Below are 23,985 nucleotides of genomic sequence, written 5' to 3' on the forward strand. Positions count from 1 at the left end.
AGGAAATTCACGACCGGATAGAAGTAAGGCGGTGTGATGGATTTCCTTTAGAGTGACACTCCACAAGGTCAGCCATTGAGCATCGCTGATGAGGGTGAAGCAGTCCTTATCTCTATCAGGTGGGACTAGCCCACAAGAAGTGCACCTCACGCGCAAAGCACGTGGTCCTAATCTCACATGCATGTAGCAATCGCTTACCGAAGCTTACGTTTTCGCCGCTTCCAAAACCAACGCGCAATTAAAGGTCCATGAAATCCTAGCTTGGAAAGTGGCCTTTTAAAATACTATTTTCTCAAAGCAAACGAGGGATCTTGAATCTACCGTATTTATATGTCTGGCACCAAAAAAGTTGGGCATGCTACCACAAAGAAGACACCGAACAATTTGGTTCAGGATCCCCATAAACCACAGTCGATAATAATTTCAATTACTATACTGATTTTCGCAACAGATGCCCCCGACAGTTAGGTGAGTAAAATCCAAGTCTCCTCAATGCAAAGTGATGTGATTACACGATTATGTTGGTTTCCTCTCCTAGGCGAGAAAATGCGGGCCAAAACCTCGAGTTCTCCCCGTAATTGCATTCACAACTGAGTGAAGTAGAGATGGCTCAGTGGTCAGAGCGCGAATTTACTAACTGAAAGGTCCGTGGTTCAAACCCGACCGCGTCTCGAATTCCCCTGACTAAGCTAGGGCAGCCTGACAGTATTCCATCCCTCGTGCTTTATTCGGGTGGCGTGACAGTTAGGTACTGAAATGGTGCTACAGCTGAACGGAATTAGAATTACACACAGTTGCATGTTGACCATATCTCTACTGACCCTTCTCCTCAGGGAGAACAACATTGAGTACCAGTGAGGAAGTGGACATCTTGTTAGGAGACAAACTTGGTTCGACACACCTCCAGTGGGGAAGTGGACATCTTGTTAGGAGATAAACTTGGTTCGATATAACTAACGGATGCAAACGGATGCACAAATAAAGATTGATATTGTCTCACAGAATTGGACGAGACCACAACTGCTCGAAGTAGGAACTTCGGCGAGGAGACCAGATAAAACCGCCTTGACCAGAACCAATATCAATTCAATGCACAGTCATTCAGAATTGCTCGAGTGCATGTTGGCCAATCAATCTGTAAATGTAACGATCCGTTGGTCGACCAGCAACGTCAAGTAGCCATATAGGTCAATGGTTTGGGAAAAAACGCTAAAAGATACCACATTTCATTAAATCCATGAACCAAGTTACAAAGTTTTATAGTTCATTCATTAAATAAGGGATCGGTACAACAAGCAGAACAGGACATGTACGTATCACCACATGAACCTCTGGAGAACTCCGGGTTCGGTAGCCCAATAGAAAGGTTTTGCAAGGAACAGATAGACCGTAATAGCAATGACAACAGAGTTCAAAACAAGCTCAATCAATAAATAAGAGGGTTTTTCTGAACTATAAAGCCGCCAAATTAGGGAGGGAAGAAGGAAATAACGAAATTCCAAAAGATGTGCGGGGATAAGACATGCACACGTACACAGCACTATGGCCGTGTGTGTAACAAACACTTGGAAGGGCATTGCACGCGAAGGGAATAATCGAGACAACCAGTAAACAAAACAAAGCGCGTAGACAACTGAAAAGCTATAGTGCACCAGAGGAGTTCGGTTGATGACACGCCGCCAGATATAGAAAGTGTAGTGTCGATTATCGGCCAGTAAGTAGGGGTGAACAAAAGAGAGCTGCGCTAGTGTGAGTATTATAAAACAAACAAGAATGAAAAACAAGCACACATATACCACAAACTTGAGTGTCGTCCTGAGAGCCAAACGTCGGTAACGTTCTAAACATCGGAGTACGAAAAAGCCGAAACTGATGGGTGTGCAGGCAGAGCAAAACACGCAAAAGTACCATAGTTGTGGGATGTGTAAAACCGCCTGATGTGCACTTCTATCGCCGAGGACTATGCCTCCGTTCCAAAACACGAACAGGACAAACAGGAGAGCAACAAACAAGTGACAGTAGCAGGTTAAACAGCCGACGAGCGCCGTGTAGACGAATTTCCAAGGCTGTCTAGCAAGAGAGTGAAATAACCTTTTGATCCAAGTGGAGGCATTTGCGGACTTTTGGTTGTCAAACAGCACCTCTCCAACATGATTGGATGCTATAACACCTAGGCTGAATAGCAACCAGACCACGTTAGTTTGACGAACAGCGATCCCACAAGCACATGCAATGGCACTTGGGGAACGCCAACCCCGCAGTGAAAAATACACAGTGGCAAGCAGGAAAAAGAGAGCACACTGATCTGTGTAGTACATTGCTGAGAAGAAAAAAAGGACCGGATTGGTGCTCAAGACTAGACTCAGCATTAGCGAATGCTTACCGGTAAGTTGTGGAATGATCAAAGACAAAACATGGTGGGTGAGAGTGGAAACGAAAGCACTGAAGCATCGGAGTTCCAGGAGGGGTGGTAATTTTATTGTCCCATGAGGACCAGTTGCCACTCAAATAGGATAATGACTGTCGCACGTGGAAGATTTCATCCATATACGCCTCAGGTTGCACCGAAGTTACTGCGTAAGCAAGTAAGATTGAAGACAACGTGAGAATTGTGCAGGACACAACCGACCCGAGGGATATTCCAACAAGTAGACGGCGAGCCATCTGAAGACCCGGATGTCAGGAGATGATATACTGTCCAATAGAGTTCACACAGCGAGAAGAGCACCTGCAGACCAAACGGGAACTTTTGGATACAGATTCTTTGCTTAAATCTTAAAACAGTTTTTTAGAGTAAAAAGGGAAGAGAAGACGGAGTCTGCTTACCGAGTGAGCCTTACCATTGAGCCTATGAGTTTGAGTAGCTAGCCTAAAGAGTGGTCGACTTAACATAACTGAACTACTAGACATCACCCCAAAACAAGATTATGACCATGAACATAACGACTGTTGCTAGAATCGAGTTGCATAACCAAGAACGAAAAAAGGGTGAGACGCCATAAAAGGTAAGATCTAATAAATGGTTGTTCGTAGTGCGAGACTAGGAATTGTAATGGAGATTTCGTCCTGCAATCGAAGCCAGTCTATTTTGAAAAGTCGAGAAGCACTGTACAGCTGTTTCATTCTTGTTGGGGATGAGCAACAATGCGTATCTCACGAAACCTCAAGGAGTTCGGAAACCGGGACCTTCCGCATAGTAGTTTGAATATCTGACAGTTCGGCCACGGGTGGTTGATCAGCAGTGTGGTTAACTCGCACTTGGTATTTTGCGCCGCTCATCCTTCACTCACGGTATCCACATCATGTGGTCACAGGATGTTTCGCGAGAAGCGCACAGCTCAACAGTTCTCAACAAGAAACAGCTGTACAGTGCTTTTCGGCTTTTCAGCATAGATTGACTTCACTTACAGGAGGAAATCTACACCAATAAATGGTGCTACGAGAAAGTGAGACGTATCTCACACTCACCAACCACCGCAACATGATACTGTAACACCACAATTGATGAGAGTTATCGCCTACCCCTAGCCACCTAGTCTGCATCTAGCGACCTCCCCAAGTGGTACAACAGCTTTCCTAACTCGGGACCATGACATCAGCTAATCACCATCCCTGCATTTCCAGCCCGGTTAGGGATTCGCAAAAGCCGTTGTGTAAGGCAGGTATTCCCTTGGATTAGGATAATACGAGCTGGTAGATCGAACAGTCGGCCTGTGTTTGACCCAAAATTCATAACTAAATGTACGTTTAGTTTCCATCCTATTGCTATCTCACCCACTTGGTCTTATGGAAATCACATAACACATGCATGAGCAGGCGAAACCCGAACTTATGCACTAGTCTTCAGACCGGTTAGAAGAGAAAGGCTGTAAACAAAACATCTATCTCGAAACCACATTTGAAAGAGTTCCTCAAAGTAGGGGCTTGCTCAATGGGCTGCCTTAACCACAGCATGAATCATAGGATAAACTCTTGGAGTGGAAAGATTTGTGGACTGTTTAAAGCACATTTACCACAACATGGAGGATCCAGCTAGTCCCAATTTGGTCTCGTAGCATAATCTTGTACTGCAAAACTGGAAAGTACGCCGTCTACAGACCTAAACTCATTTCTAAGAAACAACGCCGCTTGCACATATCCGGTTGAGAAACGGAGTATAGCAGCGTCCGATGATTAGAGAGAAGCCCTCAGTAATGGATTTGGAGCCATTGAGCGCCCTTATATCGTCGACCAAAAAATTGAAAAATATCCATATCAGGAAACCCGAGGAAAGCCTTACCTGAAATTCGGGACCTGCTGGACAAAAACACTGGCCCTACTTTACAAGTTAACGTAAAGAGTCACTTAGCAAACGGTTGAACAGAGTAGTCTGGGTAGCCCAAAAGAAAGGCAGGTTTCAGAAAATCAGGGTGGAAACAGTTGACCTCTGGTAAATATCTCTTCCGCCGAACAGTTAAAACCAGAACGAATTCCCCCCCGTTGTTCGACCGGTCTTCCCACGTTCGTCAAAGTCCGCACATGAAAGAGATCTACCAACAGCTTGATAATAAGGTGCTTAGCTGCCATGCCACCCGAAGGAAGCACGAGGAATTGGATTCTGCCAGGTCACCCAAGCCTAGACAGGGGAAATCGAGATGCAGAGGTCGGGTTCGAATCACGGACCTTACGGGCAGTAAATTCGTGCTCTAACCACTGAGCCATCTCGACTCAACAACTTCGTGAAAACGGAAATGGGCAACCGCCAATTTCGCAGATAGGGATGATGATCGATAGGCTAGATGGGTCGAACGAAGCCCAACCAAGTTTCTCAATCCCGTCATTAGAGATAGCAGGAACGGGAAGCTTCCAACTCGGAGGATCTTTCAATTTGAGAGTCGAGATATACAAGCTAAAGATCTGATTCAATCAGGAAGAATTTCCTTCCGAAAAATCCGTCCTTCTACCAAAGTGGTACGACAGATTGTAAATAGGTGACCTGCTATGCGCGCACAGCCTCGTCTGTGCTGTTTTCAGCGGATTGGATCACGTATATGAGATCACAAACAGGGTCTTTCCTACTTCATCTGTTCGTTTATCGTTAAACCTTCCAAGGCCTGTAAGTTAGATGGAACGGATCAGCTGGCAGATATGTTGTTCTGGGTTGGAACTTCCTGTCCATTCGCAAGTCATCCCCGTTCCCTTTGTTACTTTTTTCAGTTTGTCAACGTTTGATTGGTACCTTTTCGATGACAGCCTTTAGGCGTGTTACTTGGCTTTATTCGTAAGTGAGCCAACTGGGTGCAAGGTGAAACCGAGACAACTGTATACGAATGTTCTATGCACAGACGATAAATGGAAGTGAGCGCAATCAATATAGGATTTGATTAAGGATAGCTTTTCACACCACGACCTCAAGCAGTTAACCATCATTTAGTCTGCGTTCATTGGATTTGGATAAAGCAGCCTGCAAGTGGCATTGCCGCCTGTGATCACCTGTGGTAGAGGCAACCCACGCGATAAATGGAAGTGAGCGCAATCAATATAGGATTTGATTAAGGATAGCTTTTCACACCACGACCTCAAGCAGTTAACCATCATTTAGTCTGCGTTCATTGGATTTGGATAAAGTAGCCTGCAAGTGGCATTGCCGCCTGTGATCACCTGTGGTAGAGAAGTGCAACCCACGACATACATTCAACTGGCTCATTCCACCACTGGAATCAGCCTAAATAGAACCGATGATGACCGCCAACCGTTCGTTGGACGTTGCCATATCTCCTCAGTGCATTGCTTTAGGTTAGTGTGGATAAAACGCATAAGCAAGAACGCCAGAAAACCCTGTAATCACGTGTTCACTGGATGTCCGAGCACACTTTCAAAAAAGGTCGACGTAATTTTGAACTCACCAGTACTTCAGCAAGAATAAATACGGTGTTCCCCTATCCGAAGTTGGTACCCTCAACATGACCGTCCACAAAATTGTGTCCTTGAATTGTCAACTTTTTAAATTCGGGTATCCTAGCCTTTTTCCTTCCACTTGAGAAAAACTGGAGGCCTAAATGTGGCTGACCATGATACACTACACAAAAACTGTAGGGCCGCATCCATTCGGGACTGTTTTCAACTACGTTTACACTGATCTGACGACTGTTCAGTGGTATCCAAACAATTGATTTCGCCGTATGAATCAATTCATACAACGGGAAGGAAATGCTAGCTCACTATCCATGAAGGACGCTGAGGTTTAGTAATGAGCCACTGACTGATGCCTTATCATGCACACCGTATATGTGAACACGAAATTAAGTCCACGGAAGGGAGTGTGGTCTTCGAATGATGTACTTTCTGCACTTCACCTAAGTCTACTGATGCATACTGACTCGTTATATTCAACATGGCTGGGAAGCCATCGCTATGAATGCATAGATTCAGGCGCACACGTCTCCCAAAAAAAAACTGACAATGAGCCGTTGGAGTGGACCCATTAGAATAAAAGTGACATCCAATTTTTCATAAATCGGCAAGTGTCGTTAAATAAAATATAGCAGAAGCGAACAATGAGCATTAGGAGTCGTCTCTTGAGTAAGCAATAGATACATCATCACTTCGGTGGATTATATCGTGATACAAATCAGCTTCGAAATCGTCAGTACTTTCAAAATCGATAGTTAGCGCATCATCTGTCCCGAACCACGTGGGAACTGGTGGTGGATTGGCATCCAGTTCACGTCGTCGATTGACTAACCAACAATCGTGCATTAAAGAGTAACAATGAACCGGCCCTGGAGTTGCACCAGCCACATAGATAAGGCCTAATTTCGGGTTGATGCGTACTACCTGTAAAAAAAGACAGGAATGGGCTAGAAGTAACAAGCGATCGGAAACTGGTGGCAAAAAGGCCAAAAGAGTTCATCAAAATTAAAGTCACACGGAAAAATGCACATGGGTATTGAGCAAAATCTTACAGCGAAATCATCTGATCGTTCCCAGTTGGGGACAGTAACAGCCAATGAGCGTAACCCGTACGTGATTGCCCAATAAACGGAGCAGCTGGCCCGTTCAACTTCAAGGCGAGCTCTGATTGGTCGAAAATGTGGACTCAACAGAGATCAATCTCCCAGCGTCCGCCGAATGCCGTTTATTAATGGTGCGCCCATGTATCTGAATTTCCACAATGTTATCGTTATCTACAATTTGAATACGATGCCATCCACATATTTCTTTTCGCTTTTTTAAGCGCTCAGTGCACTCAATGTGACCTTGGTGGTTCCTTGATTAACACGTGTTGGCATAACGTGGTGAATAGTTGGATGGCCCGAGTCCTCCAGCCCAAAACGAGCTAGTGGTATCTCCAAATAGCTAACCCAAAATGGGAACCAGCAAAATATATTGTGTGGCAGCGAAACTGATAACCGTTACTTGGAACTGGACGAATATTTAGTTCTTGAACGCTGTTTCAGCTCCACTTTACCACCTTAGTCTCACTGAATAGTGCTGTGTGTCTATCCGAGGCTAACCTGCAGGCTAAGTTGAGACCACTCCTGTCTAAAAACAGCCACCAGATGTGGCGGGACATTCGATCCACTGTACTCACGACATGAACTGTTTAGTTCGACAGCACATTCGTAACAGGGTATTCCCCTTTCTTCCTAAAAGTATGTTCAGCTGTGCAGGGAACCAGAAACGGCTCTCTCTCTTCGGTTCTGGAGAGTTTCTCTTCTCAGCAAAAGGGCGGAGAAGTTCGAAATATTTGGAACAATGACAGTTTTGGCATATTAGCTCCCTCAAGAAGTGAACTTTGTAAATAGGTGAAATTTACTCAAAGCTCTCCGTGAGAGGTAGTACATGATTAATTAAGGACAGCATTTTATAAATACAAGTGAGAAAATAACAGGAAAAACAAGGCAGATGCTGTCGGTCAGAAATGTGCCAATCCCTGACGAAGATCACTTTTTGCGTCGCAGGAATGGTTTTTCAATTGGGAATCACTGTATAAAACAATGACAGAAAGCCAAAACAAAATTGCGACTGACGTTGCGGCAGCCTCGAAATCGATCGACGAGGAACAGGCCCGCCTACTTGTGCACGGGCAACTCGGTCACAATCTTCCCCGTGTTGGACAGAAATGAGTTGTTCCTTCACACACCTCAGTGCCTGTCCTGAATTCCTCAAATTTCATGTTTGTTCCTGCCATTGCGACACACTCAACACGGGGACTACAACCATCGGGTTACACAACCGCGCAAAGTTGCCTTTCAGTTATCCTTCAGAGTTTTCGGCCCACCTCAGTGTCCGAAACTGACGTAAAACTGCCGCAAACGACCTGATGTATGATGATCCAAGCAAACGAAACTACTCACAAGGTTGCTGAAAACCCTTCGACAGCCCACGACCGGTTTCGCCCTTCTATGGGCTCATCAAGTAGGCGCAGTCCCCGAGTTTCCGTTCTACTTGTCCCAAAGCTACCTGTTATCGCTTACGATCTCGCATAGCATTATATCGCCTTGACGAGATGGGCGGCATTTTTATAGCTATCCGCGAGCACAGGCCGCAGGTAAGTATGCAGACGTCACTTTCACACCAAATAGTCGTGACTGTGCCTTATTGTATTCGGAGGTCACTACCATAGTTCTATAAGCTCATCCGCATTACTCGCAACTTGATATTGAGGTAGACCACCTGTTGCGCGTTTTGCAGCAGGGAACATAAGCACGATAAACCATTCCGGGTATCTGCAAAAGAGTTTGGAGAGTTGCTTGAAAGTCCACAGAATCACCAGCTCATAGGCCTGGAAGAATGCTCTTACACAAAGTTGTGGCGATCGAATATTGTCTTGAACTGTGAGTCTGCTAATTGTAGACAACTGTGTGCAGGTTAGAAAGCCTCAGTTCCATTGTTTTGTGCGGTAGAACCATACCCTGCGCGACGAGAGAGTCCAAATTTATTGAGCGGGTTCTTATGCATTTTGTTCCGAGCGTAACCATAGTGTATATTCATTTAGACATCCAACGAGGGCCGAAGGAAAACTGTCTAACTTTGCTTTGACACTACCAGGAATACGCTTGCCATTTGTCACAAGGTGTGTGCAGAACTGTAAGGTACGTACTCCCGCTGCAGTCTACGATCACCATTTTGTACTCAAATGTCGGAATATTTTTCACTAGTAAGGAACGAAATAACTATGAGATTAACTTGAAGTGTGATTGAAAAGTTACCGTGTCTCGGTCGAGATTCACATTTTGTACTCAAATGTCGGAATATTTTTTACTAGTAAGGAGAAATAACTATGAGATTAACTTGAAGCGTGATTGAAAAGTTACCGTATCTCGGTCGAGATTCGAACGAGTTCTCGTAATCAGTTGAGATACCCAGACCGCTGGCACAAATACTCCACGCCAAGTCTTCATGGGATTTCTCCCAGGGTGATTCAAGGCTCTTGCCAAGCCAACTCAAGAAACCTCAACAAAGATACCGGGACATCTCCATATTATGAAGACATAGATAATCCTACAATACAGTATGACCATTTTTCATCATGCAGTCGATGAAGATACCATATACAAAAGTTCTGAATAAGACAAAGGGGCTCAATATGAGATAGTGCGGTGGGTCATCCCTACAATTCATTGTCAAAATATGTTAAAGTATGTCCGCCATTCATTCACTTGTGGGCACACAAGTTGAAGTGAATAACTATGGGGTACTACGTGGAAAAATCCACCATCTAGCAGCTTAGTGTCCTGTGGAAAGGAATCTTCGTTACTGATCAATACACTCATTCGCATACCATTTTAGTTTTGACGGCAGACTCACCTGGAACCCAACTGAACCTCTCGTTTATGATGTTCTTCGGTTAGAAGGGTTTTCAGTGCATCGGATCTTCGTTACCGTTCGATAATGTTTAACGTCCTCGTTCGGTTCACCGGGAATTCCAAGATAACAACGTCCTCCAAAATGAGGGGCGTCACTTTTGTGATGCGTTGGAAAATGAAAGCTCCAGTGCGATCCGATGAGAACACTAAGTTTTGTTTAACCGATGATACAGCGAGTCACAGCTTCGCCAGTATTATCCTATTCAGTAACAACTCCACCTAGATGTGTTGACTTACAGGGTCATCTCTGTAAATATGGTGTCACATTACCCCTCATACAACAGTCCCGTATTTTAAATGTTCCACATGGAATCGGAAAAAGAAACCTCGATTAAAGCTTATACTAGAATTTAGCAGGATTCCAGAAAGGAATTTAACCGAAGGTCAACCTTCACTTTAGTGCATTTCATTCTGTGGACGGGCACGTGATGGGACAGGAAAGACAGAGGATCAATGACAGCTGAGCCGCTAGAACAATGGATAAACAAATAAAAGTTACTTACCATAAGACCACGCGCGTGACGAAATCGATTGCCCATTACTCCAGCCATTCGTTTGCCTCGAATAACTCGACCCTGAAGAGGAAGATCGTTTCCAGCTTAAAGGATGAGGACTAGGAGAAAACACTCATCGGTTCTAGGGTAGAATCTAAGGGATCAAAAGTTTGCCTTAAAGGACTACCTGCTTTCCCGGGATCATTACTTTCCGCGTCTTCGATACACGATGAGCCTAGGTAGCCCACATTTTTGCCATCGATTGTTGCAGCAAGGCTGGATGACAGCCATGACAAACAATCTGGAGTTTTACAACCACCGATAAACCTTGGCAGTGGTAACAAGGTAATATCTAAAAATGTAGTGGACGTCCTTCAGATCCACCACAACGGCGGACTTCTCGGAGTGAACAGTGCAAACCCGAAAAAAAACTAATTCATGCTAGCTATTACTGAAGCCCTAACTCAACAGTAGCCAGTGATCCACACGCACAAAACTGCGTAGCCAGTGGCTAGGCAGAGAAGCGCTAAATGGTTCGCGTTTTGAGGAAACGAGTCACGGCACACCAGCTCATTACTTTGGTTCTGTGCTCTCTAATTATTTCATCGTCGTTATGTTAGCCGAGCTTCTGTGTCATCTTTATTTACAACAGATAAGAATGCTCCAAACGAGCAACTTTTTCACCGCTTAGGGTGATATCGAACACGTGGGAATGCTGAAAGGTGAAAGTTTCGAATGAGAGATAGCGCACTTTGAAATTTTCCTATTACGGTAGACTTGAAAGTATTAGTTTTCCACCTTACACTTGGATAAACGGATCGTCACAAAGAAAATCTAGGCTGCCATATAGAAACTAGAATACAACTGAAGACCGCAACAATGATTAATTTGAACCAACACAGTGGAATGTAATCGGACAGAGGAGTGATGCTATGAAACCTGGCTATACAACACAGATAATAGGATAGACTTACACCAGTTCCAGCCGCACTGCCCATTCTACGGTGGAATTTAGTTGATCCGTGTGCCGCTGGACCACCACGCATTTCCCAACGCTCGATGACGCCTTGAAAACCACGATTAATCCTACGGATATCAAAAAGTGGTCACAACTGACTGGAAGGATTTCCGAAACAGAGCTAAGTGGAGCTGTACCGGCAGCCTCCCTCAGAAAGGCAATCATCGTTCCCCAAAACAATACATCAAACAGATCAAGGACAGCAGGCATGTGCATTAATTAGCCGCACGGTCATCCACTAACACTACTATTAATACGGTTGTAACAATCACGAAAACCCCACAAAGACCCCAAGCCAATGACTGTCAATCCCGAGCACGAACAATACATTATCCTCACACTACACAAGCTGTCACATGACCTCAATTTTGAAGCAAGCAACGGCAAAAACCCTGTCCGAGATATTCGGAATCCAACGTATTTTACGGAAACCAAGAAAGAGGTGCGTCATCAACAGCCATATACAAGCAATACACACCGGCGCTCAACTGCCATGAAACCATGGGGGAAGAAAGCCTTAATAAAGAGCAGAAATAAAGGGAAAGAATAGGGACTTGATTCGAAGGAGCCTTCTGTCTTTTGGAAAAATGATTATTGTTCGGATGTTTACGTTTTTGGACAACACGAAAATAAACACATATCAGCATCATGTAGCCATCAGCGGGATCGACAAAATGTCCTTTGCGAAACGCATTCGACATACGCACAAAGACAGGCTAAAGTCTGACTGAGAAATGATGGCATCCGCGCCCTCGGAAAGGCGGCATGCCATGTCTTGCAGGATTTCAAACCACATGCAGTTAGGATCACGTGCGCTAAGCTGGAAAGGTGCGAAGGTCTCACAGCGCTCAGTTGGGCTGTAACCACTTTCATTTCACGTTGCTACGTCATGGTCTGAGCCGGCGAAAATCTCGCCAACAATCGCTTGGTAGGTGGTGGACGGGCACCCGTAATACATACCCTAATCACCTGGAACTATTCTCGCGAGTTGGATTCGTTACCAGGTATCCGCTTACGCACCATATCGTTGTGTTCTTAGTGAAGGCAGCAAAATCTTGCTGTGCAATAAAGATGCCGGTTATCGAAAGTTTGAAGACACCTCAGTCCTCATACCGGGGGCGCAATGGAGTAGGAACGCTATTACAGCTGTTTTGTATAGATAACTCTTTGGTTTCAGCGGAATTCGGTTTCGACGCAAAAAATGACGCAAGTTGGCGAATGCCACCCGCGCTTTGACGCCATCTACTACAGTACAATCACCATTTATGCAGCTACCAAGATATGTGAAGCGATCAGCAAACCCGAAATCTTCATTCTGAAATTTCAGGGAAGCATATGATGAGGAAATTTGAAATATAACACTTCTGGACAGGGGAAGGGAATTTGTGCTAGCTCACCACAATCATTCCGAGGTGCCTATACCTCCAGACACTCACTCAGGCGATCTGGATAGAAACTGACAACAAGAACGCCACTGACATCGGTCGGCAGCCATATCTTGTAGTGTCTCCAACCAGGCACAGTGAGGATCACGCAGTCCCCATCCTGGGAGATGAGTAGCACCGACAGCACCCAAGCGTTTCGTGATCTGCTTCATACTCCTCTGCCAAGTCAAGGGTTAGCCACCTCTCTGTTTACGCCACTCTGAGTTGGGCATGGAAAACAGTACTCTCTTCGGCAAACGGTTCAATACTATTCAGGAGATCGAATCTATCCAGGGTCGAAGGCCCAGTTAAAGTCGACTGGTGGTCAGCGGTATACGTGACGCTGTTTAACCACTTGAAGTAATGCAGAAATATGATCAATTCATTCTCTGCCAGGCTGAAATACTGCTTGATGCAATAGGATTTGTGTATCATGTACCGAAGTTAGGCGTCAGTAGCCGTGTTACGAAGGCATGAGACTTACAGTCCTATGATTGACCGGTTCGGGTACCTTTATTGAACATGAGTAGGACCAACAATTGGTTCCCGTTTTACTAAACACGCTGTTGTCCTAAAATAAGTACAAACGATTTGGTATAAGCGAAACGAGCAGCGCACCAGAGCTACCTATAATCCGTAACAACGCCAGTGGAGCGAGACCCGAACCAATGTATCTTACGAAGCCGAACACATACTAGCAAGGAGATTTATGCATCACTAAGAACGCTACGCTACGTGAGCCTCCGCTGAATGCACTACTTGGCCCGCCAAGCTTCGTTACCAAAACGAGAATCATCCGGACGTATTTAGTGCGGCGTGCCGTCCCAAATGTAGCAACTGGGGTCACCCTAGAATGTTCGTTTTTCAACTTTCTATTATGCACTATGCTATACTAAAAAAGATGGTTCAAAGTGTGCGCAACCAGCGAGTAACTTACGTCCGAGCAGTTACATCCACATAGTCACCGATTCGAAAGTGGTGCACTCCCAACGGCGTGCCTACAAAGACCAAGGAAGAACAGACGGATTTCGATGGGAATATTGAACCATCACAATGAAGTAAGTACACAGAGATCTTACTTCAACAAACCGTGGTAGATAATACGGGACCTCAGGGTTTCACAGTGTTTTCCACGCTCAAAACACACATTGTTCACATGTCTCGATGTGAAGTTTAGGTGTTCGAGGAGGGTGAGTGTGAGACCTGGTGAGCTGAGCACACACACACACCGGAAAGTGATAGCAGTGCAATCTAACGCAGCATGAGGTTCATGACCAAGTGTCTTAATACCGGTGTATTTTAATGTGGAAGAAAGACTCAGAAGTCTTGATGATTGGTAAAAAGCGTGAATAAGGTCGTAAAGCATTCGCTCGGTGAAGTTGAGAAAGGTGGCCTAATTGAGAGTGAACCCAAATATTTCTTGATTCCAATGCACCCGCAGCCGTGCTTGAAGGGCCCGATAAAAAGCAGCTAGACCTTCTCGAATAAAATGAAGTGAAGAAGGGTAGGATCAAATGACAAGTGGTGTATAAGATCGAGGGATACAGAATACATTTTCAGTCTCATCGTTCAGTATATGCCTTGCACGTCCGAAATGCAAAATCATACCTCAGAACGTACATTTTTCGAACATACCCCTTACATTTCAAGGACAATCACTTGAGGTCGCCGAGAATTTTACATATCTCGGTAGTTGTGTTGGCTTTGATAAAAATGTGTTTGAAGAAGTCGGCGCGAGAGTCTAAAGGGCTCGAATTCAGCTTGCTAATTTGCGTCACCTGTGGCGTTAAAAAGGCATCTCATTGAATCCTAAGGGTTATGTGTACCAGGCTACAGTAAGGGCTGTGTTGTTGTATGGGTGCAAGACATGGCCTCTGCGGACAGATGTGAGGCGTCTTCAGGTTTTTGATGCCTCATAAGTGTTCTTGGTTTCGGATGGGGTCAACGGATTAGTAACGAGGTGATTAGAAAACGGGTAGTTGGTTGTGCAACAGGTACTCCAGTCGCGGAAAACATCCAGCATCAACGACTACGATGGCTCCGCCATCGGATCACTAGTTGCAACACTCATCTGTAAAATCACAGTGGGAGACGACAACCAAGTTGGTGGAAACTCCCAGACAGCACACGAGTCCCTTTGTTTAGCTTGAAAGTCATCAGGCAGACATAGTCCTCGAATTTCCATCCACCTAATGCTTTGCCTGAAAACGAGCTGGCTCAAGTGGTTAGAGCACGAATTTACTGACCGTAAGGTCCGTGGTTCGAACCCAACATCTGTATCTCAACTTTCACTGTCTGGGCAACCTGGCAGTATCCCAGCCCTTGTGCTTCCTTTAGGTGGCACGGCAGTTAGGCACCGAAAGGGTAGTGCAGCTTAACCACTGTAGTAAAGAATTATACTGATTTCTAAGCAGTTAGAACAATATGGTATTGTTAACGCAGAGAATAGATAAAAATTTATTCACCCACCAAACTGACTGCTTCCGTCACAGACCAATGTGCCGGAGTGGTCAAGCTGGGGTTTACTTCACAACGCAACGGTTCAAGTGAAGTGAGCTGCGTGTACTCAAGAGATGGAAATAGCATTCTGGAGTTATCGATCATTTTACGACCCTTTCAAGTTGAGTGGTGGACGGCTATATTGGATTGGTCGTGACACATGATAGCGTATCAACACTGACTTTGCCACTATATTAGCCATCCTGTGATAGGACTCAATAACAATGAAACACAAAACGCGGCGACGTCTGAACCTAGCAGAGCCAAAGCAAATACTAACTGACTGAGGTTAACATTGACAACACAACACTAGTGTTTGACGATTATGCTTTTTTAGAAAGCCTCATTATGAAGAAAAGAACACTTGTGCATTAGAAATGGATGCAGGGATAGCCCACCACAATCATTTCGAGGCGCCCAGATCTACAGAAACCCAGTCGGGTACCCTGGATAAAAACTGACAACGACGCTATTGACGTCGATTAGTAGCCGTCTCTTGCAATGTCTTCAACCCCGCACGGAGAGTAGGAGGTCACGCGGAACCCATCCTGGAAGGCAAGTTGCACCAACAGTACCCAGACTTTTCGTACTCTATCTCATTCTTCTGCTGGGTCAAAGGTTTGCCACCTCTCTGCTTTCACCACCCTAAATTGTGCATGTAGAACAGAACTATTTTCGACAAACCATGGTTCAGCATGCACAATATATGAACAAACCACCGTAGCCTTTGGTGCTGGACGCCATTACTCGATGGAAATCCACGTCACACAAATGAAACCTCGCATTCCAATTGTACCGTTGTAGACTCACCAGCAACAGCCTACACGAGCTATGGTTGCGAGACAACGGTGGTCGAAGACCTGAAGGTGCCTCAGTTCCGCTGTACCAACAGACCACGTCTTACAGCCATAAAACAAAGCAACTCGTGCTGTAGCCTGATACACACATCCCTTGAGATTCAGAGATGTATCGCTTCGAAGCCGAAGGTGGCTCAAATTAGTAAACTCGGATCATCAAACTACAGTCGGAACTAATACGACTCCCAGGATAGGTAGAACGCTCCACAGTCTCAAGTGCCTCTTCTTGGATTGTAGGTATGGCGACTTCATGTCCAGGAGCATGACCTTACACATTGTGGGCGAAAAGTGCATGCCAAAGGACGGGATCACTTTGGTCAGCGCATCCAAAAACACCTGCTCCATCTCTTTGAAGACGCCGTCCACATATTCCAGATCAGCATGGTTTGTGTCAGCAACTATTTAACAACTTGACTTTGAAGGCCATCCAGTGTTCACCTCATTAACCCGTCGATCAATAAACCGAATGGGAGTGGAGAGGGTGGACATCTTTGTCAGACACTACCTTGTGCACAGAAACTTACAGAGCTTCCCGTGTATTATCATGCATCCGGAAGTTCGAAAATACCAAGAGCCTATTATATTCACACACTCCCGGGGCAGTCCTTGCTGGGAAAGCGGGTTAAGGAGCGTAGAACGGCCAAATACACTTGGAACTCCACGAGTAACAAAACTGTGGGTCATTTATACATCACTGTTATTCTCGCAACTGAGTGTGAAGATATGGTAAACGCCACCCATACCAAACCGCAATGCCCCTTGCTTCTCTGGGGTCAATACTTCACGGGTCACCAGAAGACGTCAATAGTCTCCTTACAACTGAAGTCAATCCCTTTATGATTACTGCACTCACCACGGGATCTTTCTCTGAACATGGGACAGTCCCCCTTTCCAAGATGGACGCCAACAACAGGGTAAACTTCCGTTTATCGCAGTGAGAATTGTGGAGATAACGTTGACTACCCTATATCCTTCAATGATCGGTTAGGCTATCGAGTTTGTGGTCCCTCATTGACACACAACTCATGTTCGAAACAGACGAACCGCAACGGACGCGTAATGTGCACAAAAGTTTGAAATTTCTTCTCGTAACTTCGGAGACTATATTCGGATTCAACTTATCTTTAAAGTTCTTTGTGGAACGATGGGGCTTGACACAAACATGATATCCACAAAAATCTCACAAGAAAATCACAACCTAGAGGCTGTCCCATATCAGTGGGATATCACGCTGAAGGAATACCGAAGGGTGCTATGTTAGTAAACTGTTTCATGAACAGCGTCGAAGTGATGTACAGCAAACGCATCAGTCGTAAACATTCGGAAGGTGGGGTACGTAGCGTCTCTTTCAGCTGGTTTACTTAAAATAAGGGAAAGAAGCCTACGTTTCATGTAATGCGCAAGCTCAATTGTGCAAGTTAGTTGTTAGTCTCGAACGACTCCGACAAACAGGCGCAATGGCACTACGGTTATGGCCCGACAATTACTCCTGTGATTTAGGGTGCATCACCATCATTGAAAGCAAAACCAGTCACGAACACCAGTGCTTTACTGTCCTACAATCATGTCAATTTATTTGAATAAAGTCTTACAATCAAGAGAAGAAAGAGCTGGAGAAAGGAGGGGGACGTAGGGCTACCCTGCAGCAAACACACGAGGTGCCCACATCTCCAACACTCAGAAGATCTGAGTAGATACTGACAGGGTGGATGTCGCTGACACTGATTGGCCGCCATACCGTTCAGTGTCTTCAGCAGAGCAAAGGCCACGCGGGCCTTATCCTGGAAGCTATAGAGCATCAACAGTTCCCAAACCCTCCGTAAGATCCTTCATTCTTTTCCGTCATGTCAAATTCTGTCCACCACTAGGTTCTCGCCATTACGAATCAGGCAAGCGGTAACTCGGCATGCGTGGCACATGGCCGAGCCAACTTAGCTCCAAGTGCTGGTCTAATCTCGGAGTAAAGTACCTCCTGCTTCACCAGAGACCTCCCTCCTGATACTGAAGAAGTCACCGATTTCAGCTATGGTTCGTAGACATTGGTGTTCAAAGACCTGAAGACGTTTCGGATGCTCCGTTTGCAGTGATCAAGTCTCGTAGCCGCCCAACAATACAGTCCACACTGTTGTCTGACACACGTGTCTTTTGAGACCCAATGACATGTCTTTCCGATGCCACGAGTGGCGTGTATTGGTAAGCACTATTCTGGCCGTTGATGCGTTAATGACTTCGTCGGTAACACTAACGTCAAAGTTAATACAACTTACGATGTACGTAGAGCGTTCCACAACTTCCAGTGCCGCTAACTGAATTCTCAGAGCTATGTCCAAACTGTACCTCCAGCAATATGATTGCGAAGTTCGTGGGTGCGAGGCACATGCCAAAGGACAGGATGACCTTAGCCAACTTTTCTAGTTGTGTTTGCGCTTCTCGCTATTTTTTCAAAAAAGGAGAACAGTGTCGTCTTCATATTCCAGATAAGCAAGATTGCCGCTCGGAGAGATCCGAGCACTGGAGACATTCGAGAGTTCGTCTCATTACCTCATCTTTAACGAAATCAAACAAAAACGGACAGAGTGGACATACTTTTCAGATTGCATTACTTGTAGGAAAGCTTTTGGAGACACACATACGCCCACAAGTATGAGAACACAAACAGCGCGTGATATTTACGAACTTCTGGAGAATATCCTGTTGCGCAACGGCGTTGAGAACTAACCGGTGGGCAAAATCGAAAGCGACCTTGAAGTAAAGGAATACCAAGATTGTAAAGGACCTTGGCATATGCTGTTGACCCAACTTTTGATGGAGTGCTAAGATGTGATCCACACAAATTCTCCCCGTCAAGAGTCCTGATTGCTGTTCTCGGGTCTCGCCTTCACGCGCATTTGTAAAACGACGCGGGATGAGAGACGCAGAGTCTGGTTCCAACGGGGTCAAGTAATTACCCTGTGATTATCGCACTCACTGCTAGCACTCCTTTTGACAGTGGGCACCAGTGTCGACAAATCCCAGTCGTTTGGTCCCTTTCGCATACACTATACACTTAAACGCACAGGTTCGACAGATCATATCACGTAGGATGGAGTCTTCGGAGTATGCAGTTAGTAAGAGAAAAGCACCAATTAGCGATAAGCCTTAGTAATGTTTCACGAACCTGTCGCAGTCAACAGTGAGGCTGGCCTAGTAGATTTATCCAGTGAGTTCGCAGACTGTATAGGTGCAAACTAAATGGTGGTAAAATGCGGACAGATCGCGTCGGAGAAAATGGAAGCTGAAAGCAAAAGTTGTTAGACTATACGCAAGATTGTATTCTCGCTGCCGACCATTTCTTCAAAAGTTGTGGTCAGTGCATTGCCACTGCTAACAAGAGTTCTCCGTCGAATCTATTAGTACACCCGAAAAACGATGATTTGGGGATCACCAGAAAGTCTAAGGTTGCCGGCATATCAGCAAAAGGGTTTCAGAATCTCACCTCGGGCGTTTATTAACAGTTCCATTTTTATGAAGGCGCAGTTTGTGCTGGGATTTAGATAAAGCTTCTTAAAATGTGCTCCAGTTGTCAGTAATATGTTCCCTACTTATAATGTCGGCATTGAAAGAGTGGCGCAGGTTAAAGTATGCGGACGGCGAAGTATAGTTTGGGACTGTCGAAGTTAAAATTGCACATCACGAAACTGCAATGAAGAGTAGAACCTAGCGCAGATGCCCTGACGTGTGAAACAACGTAAAAATGTAGTCGACGGACCATATCCGACCGTTAATTGCATGTTGTACTCAGTAGCCAACCAACCCTAGGGTTGGATGTGGTGATCTCTTGGAGCTTGGATTGCACTGCCTTCTCGGACGAAAGTGCAAGGGCAAGGGAATCGTTATAGCAGGGGGCCATGCAGAGATGTGGTATGCATCTGACCTTGGTTGACCTCGGGACAGAAAATGAATGAGAAGGGGCCTCACCGATATAAGTTGGGAAATCGAATACTGTTCTAGCTCTACAACAACTTCGAAAAATCCCTAGTGTTTTAATGAGGTAGTCATACCCCAGAGGTACTAACGTTTGATTTCTTGTGGTGGGAATACACAGTTGTACAGCAGCACTGGGACAATAGTAGTTGCAGCAAAAAACGTCAGGTAAATGGATTGCGCTACTGAGAATTATACACACCATCGTTCAGCTTTAGGCATGCCTAGCTGCCATGCCAACAAAAGGAGGCACGAGGGCTAAGATACTGCCAGGTTGCCCAAGCCCAGACAGAAACAGTCGAGATGCTGAGGTTGGGTTCGAACACTGAACCTTCCGGCCCGTAAGCTGGCACCTTAACCACTGAGCTACCTCGAGCCTAACTCCAACTGAATATTGAACGCAAAGATGCTATGCACTTACCTGGTTTCAGCGCGGCGTCTGGAGTGACAAGAAAGCGGGATACTTTGCGTTTTGGTGGTACACCAGCCTCTTTGAAAAGCCCGCACCATGCAGCGCTAAACTCAAGAGGATCGGCACTTACAGCTCCAACTAGCTGAAGACCCCAGCGACGTTGGGCGATCCACGACGGGATTCGCTTGCTGTTCAACCAATAACCTCTAGGATCCCTGAGGCTGATATACTGATCGATGTCCGAAGGCGGAACGTAGCGTAAGGCATGGTTGTCAGGAACCTAAAAGTAAATGATACCACAGAGTGATATTCAGACGATAGATAAGTAGAACGATGGGATAAAAACGCCTTTTTGGAAAGCAGAGAGAATTTTGCCAAACCCATCTCCTCTGCAGAACAGTGACGATCAGCCACAAGTAGCATATATGGCAATAGGGTATAAAACAGGTTGCTGACAACATTCCGTTGCCAATGTTTGTCGACAGTGGTAAGTTGAGAAAAGGGTGAGGAGTGAATTTCCCCTTCGTTCAGCTTATTTGGTGGCTACATGACGCATCAAAAGGAGGTCACGAGAGATTTAGACTACCTTCATACTAACGCTAAACAGCTGAGTAAAGCAGCAAAGCCGTGGATCACTACTCGGCAGCCGTACCCTGAAGTAGTGCATGAAAGAATATCGTCCAAAAAATTTCGTGGAAGAACGACGATATACCGCGTCTGGAAGAAACCGGACGAAAATTTCTACGATTAACAATCAATTCAGATCAGTCTCGCGTCCCCATTGACCGCTGTCTGCACTGATCAATCTTGTATCCGTCATCAAAATCTAACTGAAAGCTTGGTAACTTACGTCGACCTGGTGGTTCTCGGACCCATCCAAGCCCCACTGCTAATATCACCGAAATGTTGTCCATAAGATAGAGGCATAAAACCATGTCTCTAAAAGCCGGATGACAGTGTTTGGGAATAACAGCTCCACTACGTTCCACAAGCAACTGGTTAGTCTGACTGACTTCTGACTCCGGTACCGGTAACTGGGTAACCGCACAATACAAGACGAAGACGTTTGTTTGTTGTTAACCAACTGATATCACTATCACGCGGAAGCATTCCATCAAGATAGCAGATTATTCGACGAATGAAGTGCCGATGCTCTGATCACAGACCTGGACATTCATATGCAGTGTCATAGGCGGAAGCATTCCATCAAGATAGCAGATTATTCGACGAATGAAGTGCCGATGCTCTGATCACAGACCTGGACATTCATATGCCAGTGTCATAGAATATAGGATGGGGTTATGTTGCCAAATGAGTCTTCAGCTTTTATGGACTGCCAACGATGCATCTAAGCTGCGATTCGGTTCTACAGACCGCTGGCGATCGAAAACAGAAAAACCTGAGCTGAAAATGTGGCATAACACGGAGCTACCACAAACGGTCTAGCCCCGAAATGGGAGGTTAATCAGATACATATACTTTTAGCGGACAGTCTATTATGAATGAGCAGATTACATGAGTGCTAACAGCATTACACGTGACGGGATAAAGCCAGTTTGGGTAGCGGGGGGGGGGGGTTAACGTTGCCATGAACGAGAATCGTGATGACGATGATGACGAGCAGGAGTTAGTCTCGTACAAGCAAAAAGTCTCAGCAAGCAACCCGCACAATGGAGAATGCATCTGGGACAAAACCGTCCGTTTAGTCCAGCTGATAGGGTTTCAGATCGATTACAACAGGGTTGATATGACCGAACGATACGAAGCCCTCAGTGGAAAATTGCCTAGTATTCACTACTTTCCCACATATGAAGGTTTACAACTGGCTGTACAGAGACAATCAATCGGTTTCAAGTACAGAGAAACTCCTAGGTGTGCTAAACAGGACAAAGCATAGAGGGCGTACAACGCTCAAAGGACAAAGCACGACTAACAGCTTTGAGTGTCGAAAAGACAACTTTTTACATTGAAAGTGTTGTAGACTAACACATATGACCTTGTACAGGTCTGCGCAGGCTTTCATTTAAATACATTATACCAAGTAATGTCAAGTAAGACTGTGCTTTAACTCACTACTCAACGATTCTCATCTGTATTCCCTGTAAAACTCGCCGGTAACCACTGGGTCGAAATATTCCCATGAGGTTCTCATGCATACATCAAGTACTCATACGACAGATGTCCATATAAATCGGATCTTAAACAAATGAAAGGAATATCAAACAACCCTGATAATTACTCCACACACTGTTGTGGACTCCATTACTGTAATGTTCACCAAACAAGCTTCTCTGCATGACATTTCTGGTCAACCATGTTATGGTTGGAAACAGTCGCAGTAGAGTGCAAAATCACAGGCATCAAACCCTACCCAGTTGCCAACCACCATAATTATGGGTAGGACCCTGAGATGGATTAAAGACAGTAACAAACACCACTCATCGGTAAAGGCCACCCTGCACCCAGAGCCTTATGTTCAATGCTTGTCTTCTAGTCGACCGCTCAGGCACAACTCCAAAAACGTATGCGTATCACCGATATGGGACGAAAAGTAGTTCGGCATTTCAACCAAACGAGTAACCACCTCTGGGCGCAATCACCTCCCGAGAGCTCATTATCAATGAAAGAACCGAACTAAGGTTCATGCATGGTGCATAACTGTAACAACCGGTAAGAATCTATGTGTAAATTGAAGGAAATAACACGTGTGAGGTGATGAACAGCAAGGATAATTCTGGTCCATACCTGGAAAATAGTGCAGTCCAACCTCCTACCCGTCTTTGTCCAGAGTGGATACATCCCTAATTTGATTGCGATCAATCCACAGCGCTGTGTAACATTAGGTATCCATTCCCTTTGTTCCCATTGCTCGGTGATTAAGGGAGTACGTTTGTTCTCCATCTGGAGAAGGCGCTCAGTCTCTAAAAATGACTTGTTTTCAGGTGTTAGGTCTTCATCTGAACGTGGATCCGGTGTCTCAGATATCCAGTAAGGCTTCCTTCTGTCCATCCAGGGATAAATAACCTTGGAAGATTTACCGACCGAGCGAACCGGCTGACACTGGCAAGAGGCCAAAAGATACCTAACGAAAATGCGGTAGGGTAGCGACGGGGAACAAACTCACTTGGAGAGCTGAGTCACCGCAAAACGCAGCATTTTGCGACTTAAAAGTCACATATACACGATCCTCAGCACTGGAAACGAAAGAAGTCGTAAGTTATGCGAGGGTTGGAGGGAAACTAAAAGCTGCAGACAGCTTCATCATAAGTAAAGGGCAGCAAATACCTGAGAGCAAACATCACTCAGAAATTTTCAGTTCGCGAACATGACTAGATCTGACGATGCGACATGCGGTGCAAATAGCTACTTTTCAAACCTCACTAAGGAAGCAGGGGAAATGCGATGAGATCCCTCATTATACAAAACCACATCGTACAATTCACCTAGAACTGCCTCCATAGTGGCAG

At 45.3% G+C, this 23,985-nt stretch overlaps 1 protein-coding gene across 1 annotated transcript; it reads right to left on the bottom strand.

Moving 5' to 3' along the window:
- Window positions 1-6,528: 6,528 nt before the first annotated feature.
- On the bottom strand, window positions 6,529-23,674 carry T265_13758 (hypothetical protein; the record flags this gene model as incomplete). The annotated part of the gene is made up of 6 exons (XM_009170375.1): window positions 6,529-6,816; window positions 10,355-10,426; window positions 11,320-11,411; window positions 20,528-20,798; window positions 23,264-23,600; window positions 23,643-23,674. 6 exons carry the CDS (start codon window positions 23,672-23,674, stop codon window positions 6,544-6,546), a joined length of 1,077 nt encoding a protein of 358 aa, XP_009168639.1.
- Between the last annotated feature and the right edge of the window lie 311 nt (window positions 23,675-23,985).

Source organism: Opisthorchis viverrini (genome assembly GCF_000715545.1).
Source record: "Opisthorchis viverrini unplaced genomic scaffold opera_v5_100, whole genome shotgun sequence".
NCBI lineage: Eukaryota > Metazoa > Platyhelminthes > Trematoda > Opisthorchiida > Opisthorchiidae > Opisthorchis > Opisthorchis viverrini.